At 51.0% G+C, this 12,492-nt stretch overlaps 1 protein-coding gene across 7 annotated transcripts in view; it reads left to right on the forward strand.

Moving 5' to 3' along the window:
* Nucleotides 1–12,492, forward strand: part of ADAMTS2 (ADAM metallopeptidase with thrombospondin type 1 motif 2) — a 267,913-nt gene that overhangs the window by 185,334 nt on the left and 70,087 nt on the right. For all 7 annotated transcript variants that reach the window (XM_053670905.1, XM_053670906.1, XM_053670907.1 and 4 more), the window contains exon 6: nt 10,957–11,113. In XM_053670905.1, the coding sequence (XP_053526880.1) occupies nt 10,957–11,113 (157 nt within the window). The remainder of the gene's footprint in view (nt 1–10,956; nt 11,114–12,492) is intronic.

The following is a 12,492-nucleotide window of genomic DNA, read 5'->3' on the forward strand; positions in this document are numbered from 1 at the left end:
CAGCATCACTGAGCCCGAGAGTCCCCAGTGAAGTGAACACACACCAGCATTGACGCCAGTAAGGAGGGGTTCATGTGAGGTACTGTCTTTAGGGCCCCATGGGCTCAGGTCCTATCTCTCACCTCTGCGGAAACCTTGCTCCCTGCCTCATCACAGCATGCCCACCCGGCCAGCAGGACCCTGGCTCCCAGAGGCAGCAGCCTGCGGTGGTCACCCAGAGTGAGCCACGAGCCATGCCACTGTGGGAAGGGGCCGGCATGGTTATCCCTCAGGCCAGGGAGAGAGCGCCTTGCCCCTTGCTCCTTGCCCCTTGCTCCCTCAAGTGTTACCCCAAGCTAGTGGCCCCCACACAAGGCAGTTTTGCTACCCGCCAAGGGATGCTAATGGCACCTAATAGTTAGAGGCTGGGGTGCTGCTCAGCACACTGTGGTGCACAAGACAGTCGCCACACTGAGAAGTTGCTGGACCCAAATGTCAGCAGGGCAGAGGTGGAGGGGAGTCCTGCTTCCTGAGCCCAGGGGGTCCTAAATCCCTGCAGAAATCCCTGCAGCCTCCAGTGTTTCCTGTGCGTCTGAGGATTGGTTCTCAGCAGGGCCGTGTTGAAAGCCTTCTGTAACTGAAGCTGACCTCCTGGGGCAAGAGCCCCAGAGCTTTGGCAGCCCCTTTGGGTACACTGTCCACCACCACCCCCCAGGGACTAGTATCCTATCTCCATCTTTGCTATCCTTTTTATGACAGCGACAGGACCAGGAACATTTATAGGCAGTAACTGTCCTGGCTGGAAGCCACTGCGCCCCTGGTTCTGCCCTGGGGTTGCACCCATCCTTAGGTGGGGAGCTCGGGGCAGTGAGGTAACTCGTCTAAGAACTCAGAGCAGGTAAGGGAGGAGTCTCCCATCCCAGCGCTCTCTTTCAGCCCAGGTGAGCTGCACCTGTTGCCTGCCCTGCTGGCCTAGGGATGCTCGGGTGAAGCCGCTCTGGCCTGGAGCTGTCCACAGGAAGGCTGCAGTTTGTCTCAGTTTCCAGGGGTGAAGGGGGGAAGAGCAGAAATAACTCAGCTCATTCAGAGCAAACAATGGACTGTCAGAAAGCTTTGGCTGCAGCAGAGGGTTAGGGGAAGGTCTTGATTGACTTACTGGGTGTGGGACCCCAGAGACTGCCTCCACCTCGAAGGCCCCATTGCCAAGTTCCCGCAGGGCTCAAAGCTGCAGGCCCCACCTGGGGTGTCCCCCATCAACCCAGCCCTGGCCCCACCGTGCTTGGCAGCAACACCACCATGTGGCTGCCTTTAGGGCTGCCCTGCCTTTCCTGCCCCTCCCAAACCAGGCAGTGGCACACCTCCACCCCTTTCCAGCCTTTGAGCTTGTGGTGAGTTATTTCAGTTGCCTCAGACATGGTTCCTCACCCAGAAAATAGGACAGTGACCACACCTGTATCTTAGGACAGTTGTACAATTCAAGTTGGATGATGATGTAAACTCAGAGCCCAGTCATCAGCTCACAGTGACCCTGGTATGGGGACCCCACAGCTGCACCTAGCCTAGGACATGGAAATGCCCCACACACTGTGGTTGGGTCTGGACAGCAGGGCCTCAGCTCCCTCTGCTGGTGGCATGGGCTCCACCCCAACACAACTGGCGACAGGCTCAGTCCCATGCAGAGACCAGCAGGCAGCCAGGAGACAGCAGCCATGTGCAGGGGCAACACAGATGCCACTGGGAGGTGAGTGGGAGAATCGTTCTTACTTCGTACAGGCAGCTCCCTCAGCCTCTCTGTCATTTCTCCTGGCTCAGAGGAGAGCCACTGCTCCCGTGCAGAAATACCTGACAATGGCATAGAACAGGGGGGCCCAGAGAGGGGCCGAGTGAGGCTCACACGGTCAAAGGCAGAGTGGCAAGAGATCAGTCTGGGCAGGTCCCATCAGAGCCTAATGACCCACATAGCTTAGACCTTCCCCCTGGGTGCCAGGCCTGCCTGGCCACCCACTGTCTCCACCTGGACTCCCTGTCTGTGAGGAGCTTTTGAGGAATGCTGGAGGGTTTCCTCAAAGTGCTCTCTTTCAGCCCAGGTGAGCTGCACCTCAGGATGTGAGTAAAAGAGGTCAAAAAAGGTCAGGCCTGAGGCACCTGATGCAGAAGCTCCAGGTGTGTGTCTGGGGGCTGCCACCTGATGAGGCAAAGCCACTTCAGCCAGTTTTGTCCTTTTGAATCTCTGCTCCTCCAGCCTAACTTGGGTCCCAGGCTGGCTCTGGGCAGGGCTGGGCAGGTCTGGGCAGGGCACCCGGACTGATCACCCACCCATAAGCTGTACCCCCCAAAGTGAGAGAGGTCCCTGAAAAAAAATGTCCAGGCTATTTCTGCACAAGCAAGCCGGGCCCCCAAAGTCCATCACCTGATGGTGTCCCTGGCACCACAGACCCCACAGTGCCCTGTGAGTGTGCGGTCCTCCTGCTCTGCCTCCCACATAGGACCCATTGCTGGGACGCTTCCACCCCCACCTCCGCCAGCCCTGACACCTCTCATTCTCCTCTCCTTCCACCAAGGCCGGGCTCTGCTGAGGTTGCACCAGGCGGGCCCCACTCACCTCCGTGGACGCTGTCCCCCTATAGCCCCATTCCCTCCTCCCTGACCCAGAAAGCTCCTTCTGAAATGTGTGTGGGCCCTGCACCTGTCATGGGGCACAAAGTCAATGTCAGGCCGCAGGTGGCCCCAGGCTCCCCACTCCCACCTGAGTGCTCCAGACCCAGCAAGGACGAGGCCCTGGTTCCCTGCGCCCATCTCACAGAAGCCAGGACCTTGAGAAAGATGGGGTGTGGGCAAAGGAATAAGAAGTGGGAGCAACTCCCACACCTTGGACGCCAGCATGCTGACCACCTCCTCCTCCTACATGTCTCAGGATGTCCCCCACTCATTCATCCAGGCCACAGGCCCCCTGGGCCTGGGGCATGGCCATTCCTTTCTGAGATCTGCCCCTCAGGGCCACCATGCCCTCTGCAGCCCCTCAGGGAGTCTCCTCAGACCCACAGGCAGGAGGTGGTCCCAGCCTATTCTGCTCTGGACCCTGCAGCACAGACCCCCTTGGGGCTAGAGAATGCAAGGGACAGTCTGCCTTCTTGAAATGGGAGAAGTGAGAGATGAGGCAGTATTTCAATAAATTATCCTGCAACCGCAGCAGGATCACTTTGGATGCAAGAGCGGCTGACCTTGGGGAGCCCCTTGTCTGCGAGAGAGCAGGCACTGGCCAGTGTCAGTCCAGCTTGGGAGGCCGTGAGAAGGGTTGTGCTCCCGAGGACCTTGACGCCAGGGCTCTCACAGCCTGGTGGCCTGGGAGGTGCGTTTTGTTTTATGTACATAACTTACTCTAATTTGAGCCAACATGTCCTATGAGTAGGCTTCTTGCTAAAGTTCAGATTTAGAGGAGGGCTTGAGGGATGCAGTCCAGCGGCTCCAGTTTCTGTTCTCACACACCAGCAGCAGGTGGCGCCCTCGTGGCCCCTTCATGGTGCACGGGCTCCTCGGTTTGTCACAGCCTTGCCACTCCTATTGCCACACTTCCTTGATCATAATAGGAAAATATTGCTTTGTTGCTCAGCCCTTCCAAACTGGCCAAAAGAGAGAGGGAGAGAGAGAGACTTTCCTCACAGCCAACCTGCTGCACTGACCTGGGCGAGGTCCCTGTTGGGCACTCGGGTGTGCAGCACCTTCCGGCACTGCGCGAGGATCCACCCACTGGGGCCCTCTCTCCACGTCCCCAACCTGCTCCTTCTCCCTGCATCAGCCTGGCTGCCATCGGTGGCTCCATCCCTCACCTGGCTCTGACAAAGTCGTGTCTTTCTGGCTGGACTTTTGATCCCTCCTCAAACACATGGACAGAGCTCATGTGGGATGTACCAGCTGGACCCTGGACCAACCACCACTTTGGTCTGGCAGCCAGTGCCCTTGACTGGGGATCCCACCGTCTCCACGGAGGAGGAAGTGCAGGACTCTCAGCCACAAGTGACAGAAACACAACTTTCACAAGGAGTAATCTCCCGACTCATAAATGAGACACACACCTGTGGGGGCCAACCTCAAAGGTGGCCCCAGTGACCTGCCTCCTGGTATTCGAGTTGCTCTGCTCCGCATGGGCAGGACCCAGGCACAAGTGTAAACAGGCCATGGCTCTGCCTTGAATGTGCCCCTGGTTCTCCCGAACCCCTCACACTGGGCTGGGGAGGTGAGCTAATGTGTGTCAGAAGGTCCCTGCAGTGTGGCAAGGAGGCTGTTCTGTAGCCCGTGAGGCTGCGTCCCGCCAGTGACTGTGAGCGTACATATAGACCCAGTCTGTTCCAGAGGGAGCCTTCAGGTGAGACCACTGCCTTTGTCCTCAGTTGCCTGCCATTTCGTGGCTCACCTTATCTCAGCTGCTGTCACATTCCTGACTCCGAAACCACAGATAACAAATGTTTGGGGATTGAGACTATAAACTCTGGAATGGCTCGTTCTGTGGTGATGGACAACAAACAGACCTGTTGCCAGGCTGGCCTCAGGCCTGGGTGAACACAGGGTCATGGGAGGACACCAGAGTCAACCTGCCTCCAGCCCGGGGCCCTGCTCTGCTCTGTGACAGCTTCTTCCTCCAGTGGGTCCCCTCCCATGGTGGGAGGAGGCCAACTGCTCTAGGATCGCTGTCTCCCACCTTTCCAACTCCTCAGCCCACTCTCGTGGGTATTACCTGAACCATCATGGTGCCAGGCAAACGCAGAGCTGGGACGGCGGGCAGGAGCCTAGACTAATAGTCCCAACTCCTGGAACTTGGAACCCTGAGGACGGGCGAGGCCTTCTCAGAGGATAATCTGGCACTGGGCTGGGAGACCCAGCCCTTTCTCTGGAAGGGGCCTGGCCACGCTGCCAAGCTGCATCACAGGCCTGTGAAGCAGAAGCAGATGGAGCGGCACTTGGGGCTCTGCAGCTAGCCTAGGTGGAGAGGTCATCTTTGACGGTTGTAACTGTCACCAAATTCAAGGGGTTCACCACTTGGGGCACTGCACTCAAGAACAAACATGGTTGTCTCAAGACACTTTTATTTACCTTGGCAGATAAAGGAGACAAATTCACATCCATAGCTTTGACTCCCCAAGGGCACTTAGCCATTGCTCATATACACTGTTTGGTCATTTATACGTTGATTTCTTCTTTGCACTTTGCTCCACTTTCTGGTTTGAGTTCTTGTAGAGCTCATCCTGTTGACAGTTGCATCTGCAAAATGCTGTACTACATTTTAACATTTAACAAGAATCACATTTAGAAATAACATTTAAAACTGTTCAGACCTTGAGACCTTGCGCTATTTAACATGATGATTCTCCATTTGGACTTGGGCCGGCAATCTTAAACTCATTAGGGTACAATCACAAGTCCCCAAACTCTAGTAAGGAATTCAGTCCTCCCACATGAGTCCCTTCCTTCTCTTGCCACCTAAAGCTCACTTCCTAGGGAGGAGATTCTTTTACAAGGTCCCCGCTTAAGAGCCGGGACCTCTCAGGGTGTCCTGGAGGCAGCTGCCACCTGGCAGGGATGAGGCTGACTATGGGGTATGTCTAGGGTATGACGCGGCTGCATTTCCCTCCCTCAAGCCCCTCTGTACCACCAGGGTTGGGGTGACCTGATGCAGAAACAATCTCCACAGTCCAGCAGTTTACAACAAAGTTTTATTCCCTACTCAGCTATGTGTCCAGTGTGAGCTGGCAGAGAACTCTGGTCTCATTGTCACTCGGGGCTTGGGTGACAGAGCAGCCACCCTCTTGATGTTGCTGGTTCATAGTCCAGAGAGGGGGAGGTCTCATGGGAGTGAGCAAACTTGACCAGGAAGAGCCACACATCACCCTTGTTCACAGCTCACTGGTCAGGGCTGTCACATGTTCCCTTCCCTCTAGAGAGGCAGGCAGGGCACCTTTCTGCCCTGCTCCCACCATCTCCAAGCTGCCCACTTCTGTGCATGTCCTGGTCACCAGGACTCTCACTCTGGAATGTGACCCCCTATATCTTTTTATACCAGTCTCATCTCCCAGGAGCAGCTGGCTCTGTGCATGGGACCTGGGAGCTAGTCTGCTACCTTGTATTCACTAACTTGGATGACACACAAGACCTCCTGGCCCCTCTCCAGCCTTGTCTCATTCTTCCTTCCATGAGATGCCCTGGCTCACCCGCAATACCCTAGACCTGCCCACACAAGGACAGATGTTTGGCACTGCTTGGTGGATGTGGCTGTGGGAGAAAAAGCCAGAATGCCCACATAGTCCTCCAAGGAGTGCGTGTATCTGTTCGACAGCATGATCTAACTTCCAAGATGAAGAGAGTGCACAGGACCCTCAGCTTGGCAGGAAGCCTTGTGGGGAAGGAGGCAATTTAGTCCAGGGGATGAAATGTACACTTTGGTTCCAGGCTTACTGGGTTCAGATTTCAACTACACTTTCCAGCTGTGTGACCTGGGGCAAGTTCCTTGATTTCTCCCAGCCTGTTTGCTCCTTTAGGGGTGCCTGTGCAGCGGGAACAGCAATGCTGTGGTGCAGAGTGGGGCTGGCTTCGGCTACGGGCAGCGGCACACCACACGGTGCACGGCTTTCTCCTCCGTGGCTCCTGAGGGAACCGGCTCCATGCCCTGTTCTTTATGGGGCTCCTTTGCTGCAACTGCTGTAGGGTTTTTTGTTTGTTTGTTTGTTTGTTCATTTGTTTGCCTCTGTTGAATCATTTTCTGTGAAATAGAATGAAAACAGTGTTACAGAAACTTCCCAGCCCCCATCCCTGGGGGCCTTGTAACTCTGGGTTCTTTTTTTGCCTGCTACTGGTAGGAACTGTGGCTCTCAATGCCAGAATTTGGTAAAAAGAAAAGGAATTACTTAATTATAAAGTATATAGGTTTAGAATAATGGCAGAATTCTGCCATTAAATCTCACTCCCTTTAGAAACAAAGATACACCCACAAACACACAGTCTTGCCTTCCCCCTTTGCCTAGTCGGGCTGTCTCAGAGCACACCAGTCAGAAGTACTGTCCTCCAGAAAAAAAAAATCAGAAGTCCAAAGCTCACTTCTCCCAGTTCCTCCCAGTAATCTGGGCTGGGCTGGGCTAGGCAGGCCTCCTGCAGTTCCAGCACCATCAGCTGTGTCACCCTGATCTCCAGTTCTTTTTTTTTTTTTTTTAATTTTATTTAGTTATTTTTCAAGTACAGTTTTTTGTCTATTTCTCCCATCCCAGCACCCCTGCCCCGTGCTCCCCACCTCCCTCCTATTTCCTCCCCCCTAGTCCTCATCCCTGTGTCTTTCATACTTGTTCCTCCAAATCCCTCCCCTTTTTCCCCCTTAAATTCCCTTCCCTCTCCCCTCTGGTCACTGCCCACTTGTTCTCTGTTTCAGTGTCCTTGTTTTTATTTTGTTTGCTTATTTGTTTTGTTGTTTAGCTTCCTGTTAAAGGTGAGATCATGTGGCATTTGTCTTTCAACACCTGGCCTATTTCACTCAGCATAATGCTTTCCAGTTCTGTCCATGTTGTTGCAAAGGGTAGTAGCTCCTTCTTTCTCTCTGCTGCATAGAATTCCATTGTGTATATGTACCACCATTTTTTGATCCATTCATTTACTGACGGGCACCTAGGTTGCTTCCAACTCTCGGCTATTGTAAATTGTGCTGCTATGAACATTGTGGTGCATAGGTTCTTTGAAATTGATGTTTTAGGATTCTTGGGATATAATCCTAGCAGTGGAATTGCTGGGTCAAAAGGCAGGTCGATTTTTATTTTTCTGAGAAAATTCCATAGCATTTTCCATAATGGTTGATCTCCAGTTCTTAATCCCAAGCCATGTGGCACCTCCTCGTGGCCAGCTGGCAGAGTCCTTTCAACCCCTGTTGGCCCGCATGGCCCTGCAAAGTGCCACATTGTCCCCCATCTCACATGGCCACCTACCTTTTTGTTTATATCCCAGCCTGGATCCTCCTCTATAATCCCATTTCTTTTTTTAAATATATTTTATTGATTGTGCCATTACAGTTCTATTTCCCCCCTTCATTCTCCTCCACCCTGCACACCCCCTCCCCCACCATTCCCCCCTTTAATTTATGACCACGTGTCTCAAGTTCTTTAGATTCTATATTTCCCCTACTATTCTTATCCTCCCCCTATCTATTTTCTGCCTACCGTCTATGCTACTTATTTTCTGTACCTTTTTCCCCCTTCTCCTTCTCCCACTCCCCTGTTGCTAACCCTCCATGTGATCTTCATTTCTGTGGTTTGCTCCTGATCTAGGCCAGAAAGTAAAACCCCTGCTGTCCTCTTAGTTTGCTTTTGTTTTAGGTGTGGTTCTTAATAACTGTGAGTTTGCTGTCCTTTCACTGTTCATGTTTTTTTATCTTCTTTTTCTTAGATGAATCCCATTAACATTTCATACAATAAGGGCTTGGTGATGATGAACTCCTTGAACTTGACCTTATCTGAGAAGCACTTTATCTGCCCTTCTATTCTAAATGAAAGCTTTGCTGGATAGAGTAATCTTGGATGTAGGTCTTTGGATTTCATGACTTGGAGTACTTCTTTCCAGCCCCTTCTTGCCTGTAAGGTCTCTTTTGAGAAATCTGCTGACAGTCTGATGGGAACTCCTTTGTAGGTGACTGTCCCCTTAGCTCTTGCTGCTTCTAGGATTCTCTCCTTCATTTTAATCTTAGCTAACGTAATTATGATGTGCCTTGGTGTGTTCCTTCTTGGGTCCAACTTCCTTGGGACTCTCTGAGCTTCCTGGATTTCCTGGAAGTCTATTTCCTTTGCTACATTGAGGAAGTTCTCCTTTATTATTTGTTCAAACAAGTTTTTCACTCATGGCTGTTTCTCTTCCCCTTCTGGTACCCCTATAATTCGGATGTTGGAAAGTTTAAAGATGTCCTGAAGGTTCCTAAGCCTCTCCTCATTTTTTTGAATTCTTGTTTCTTCATCCTTTTCTGTTTGGTCATTTTTTTCTTTCTTCTGGTCCACTCCTTTGATTTGAGTTTCCTTTCCATTACTATTGGTTTCCTGTGCATTTCCCTTCATTTCAATTAGTTTAGCATTCATATGTTCTTTTAATTTGTGACTAAAATCAGCCAGTTCTGTGAGCATCCTGATCACCAGTGTTTTGAACTGTGCATCTGAAAGTTTTGCTATTTCTTCATCACTTAGATTTATCGCCTCTGGGGCTCTGAGTTGTTCTTGAGCCATGTTTTGATCTGTTCGTGCCAGTTACGTATGAGGAACAGAGCCTTAGGTGTTCACCAGGGCAGGGCCACCCAGGTCGCTGGTCTGTGATGCTGTATGTGGGGGCAGGGTCAAAAGGGGGACAATAGCGGTCCCCTCTGCTGCTTCCAGCTGCTGGAGCCTGCGTGGTCCCTCTCACTGCTGGCTCCTTCACCAGTTTATCTGTGCGCATCTGTGTGGCCGCGGTCAGCCCTCAGTGGGTCCACCCATTACTCCACACCTGGGATCCACCCACAGCTGCTCGTGCGCCTGAGTCGCGCGCCCAGGTAGGTCCAGTGGATCTTTTCTGCCCGACCCTGCTCTGCTGCTGGCTCTGCCCCTCTTACCAGTTTGGCTGAAGGGTTCGTTGTTGTCAGACTTCCATGTAGTTCAATTTTCTGTGGTTTGGCTGCGTTTTTGTTGCTAAAACTCTGTTGTTTTTAAAGTTGGTTGGGCGAGAAGGCACAGTGTGTCCACCTACGCCTCCATCTTGGTGGAAGTCCCCATAATCCCATTTCTGACTCCCCCCACAATCAGCTACGCCTGCTACACTCCCATATTTTCTGTCTTTCTTGGCTGCCATAGTTAGTCCAGGTAGGTGTGGCCCCATGGCGTGGAGCAGACCATCGCCAAGCTCTTGTGCAGGTACTGTAACCCAGGGAGCTAACCTCCTTGGTACATCATGGGCCAAAGTCACGCCCATCACCCTGGCCCAGGCAGATCTTTCACTATTTCTGTGAGGCTAGCCTGCTGTTATGATATGCAAAATAATTCTCAGTCCCTGTGCTGCTGCTTTTCCCAGCCCCCAAGCTAGGCTTGTGGGGTGGGGATTGGGGGCTTCTTAGCCTACACCCTATTCTGAACCTCATTCCAATCCATTACTGTTAGAAATGTGCAAGAAATAGAGGCAGGAGGAACTGTATGATCAGCTCCAAGTGCCTTTATTTGATGCTGTGCTTACGGGCGGGCTGAGTTGGGATTGACTGCAGCACTGGGAGGAGACAGGAATTGGGTTTTTAAAAGAAAAACCACAGGGTTTGTGGGGGGATAGGCAAGGGGGTAGTTTGTTGTTCTTCCAGGTGGGTGCCTCAGGGTTCCAGAATGAGAGCCAGGACAAGCCAGGCTATTCCCGGGTACAGGAGGATCACTCTGACCATCGGCCATTGTGGCTAGCGCCAGATGTCTATCGTGCAAGGTAGAACAGAGTTTTGATTAAGCTGCAGGCTATCACTTGAGTTGGGATAACTAGGTCATGAGCAGTCTGGAGGGCTGGAAAACTGGCCTGACCCTTTCAGTTACAATAGGTCTCCCTGCCCTTCCCTAGGCTGGCACGCCATACTGAAACTTCTTTCTTCTGCCCTGGACCCTGCCCGCACTGTGAGCTCTTTGGGGCAAAGGCCACATGACTTTTGCCTCCTGTCCAGGGCTGCACAGAACTGGTGTCTGATAGAATGCAGGGAGCCCTGGAAATGAGGTGAGCCAAGGGGAGCCTTTGAGGCCTTAGATGACCTCTTCCACATCTCACTGAAAACTGTGCACAGTGACTTTGAGTGGAAACTCACCGGGGAGCCAAGAATGGAGCCAAGTAGAAAGCAGGTCCTGAGAAGACTGGGCAAGGGCCACTGTGCCACCTGAATCAGGTCCCCAGGGGCTGGGGCCTGTCCACTTAGCCCCCAGTGACCCACAAGACACTAACTCCTTTTCCATCTCTCCACCCCCGCAGTCCACAAGCCTGATTGAAATCGGGAACCCCTCTCAGAGCCTGGAGAACGTCTGCCGCTGGGCCTACCTCCAACAAAAGCCAGACACAGGCCACGACGAATACCATGATCATGCCATCTTCCTCACACGGCAGGACTTCGGGCCCTCAGGCATGCAAGGTGAGCCTTGCTCATTCAGGGGTCGGAGAGGAAGGAGGCCAGGCATAAGCCACGGGACCTGCAAGGGCTCTGGGAGTCTTGGCAAAAGCCAGGGAAGGGTGTCAGGGCAGGGGGTGGTGGCCACCTCGCCCTCCCGGCAAGAGCCTGGGTCAGTGCTAGTGCCCCTGCCATTTCTCCCAGGGCACCACCTACTCCAGGGGGCGGTGAAGGGCAGAGGTGGTGAAGGAGGTGGGGGCAGGGGCTGGCGGCCAGGCCCCAGCTGGGATCTGCAGCTGGGTTTCAAAGTTGTTTGCTGCCCCAGTTTTAAAAAGCAAGTTTGAACAAGATTTTAGACATTAAAATTTTAGAGATTTTACTTAAAAATTCAAACTATATAAAACTGGCAGATCTAAAAGAAGAATAGGCAAGTCTATAACCATAGTCGAAAATTGTAATATATTTACTTTTTAATGGAAAGAACAACAGGTAAGAAAATCAGTAAAGGTACAGAAGATTTGAAATATACAAGCAGATATAGAATACTGCACCAAACAATTTGGAAAACCTGACCTTGTGAGCGTACATAAAAACAGACCCATAAACAGACTATGCTGGGCCATAGGGAAGTCTCAACAGAACGTAAAAGATCAAAGTCACACAGGAAAGAAAGATAGCTTGAAATATTTTGAATGCCTGGAAATTAAACATTATATGCATAAATAATTTATGGTTCAAAGAAGAAACACCAGCACATTGTGGAACACAATTGTAGACGGAATGGCAATGACAGCACTTGGGGACATAGCTAACACAATGGTTGGAATGGTGTTTATAGCCTTAAGGGCATGTATTAAGGAAAAAAAGGCTGAAAAATCAGTCATAGAAACATCTATCTCAAGGAATTTGAAACAAAACATCAAACTAAACCCACAAAAATAGAAGGAAGGAAATTTTAAAGGTAAGAGTTGAAATGAAAATCAATAGCGCAATAGAGAAAACAAATAAAACCAAAATTAGCATCTTTGAAAAACATGGATTAAAACAGAAAAGCCCACAGCAATACTAATTTTTAAAAAGAAAGAAAATATAAGTTTACTAAAATCACAAATATAAAAGGGACATAATTACAAATTTTACTTTAAAAAGATTATAAGATAATGAGAAGGTATTTCGAAGAGCTTTGTGTCAATAAATTTCTCAATTTAGATGAAGGGTACAAATACTTTGACTAAACATAAAATCTGAGAAAAAATAGAAAATCTGAATAGACTCATATCAATTAAAGATTTTGAATTTATAATTAAAAACCTTCCTTCAAAGCTAACTCCTGGAATTGATAATTTTACACAAGAATTCTTCATAAGTTCTAAGGAAGAATCATACCAAGCACATACAAATGC

This window comes from Artibeus jamaicensis, unplaced genomic scaffold (genome assembly GCF_021234435.1).
Source record: "Artibeus jamaicensis isolate MK-2021 breed Jamaican fruit bat unplaced genomic scaffold, CSHL_Jam_final contig_648, whole genome shotgun sequence".
Classification (NCBI taxonomy): Eukaryota; Metazoa; Chordata; class Mammalia; order Chiroptera; family Phyllostomidae; genus Artibeus; species Artibeus jamaicensis.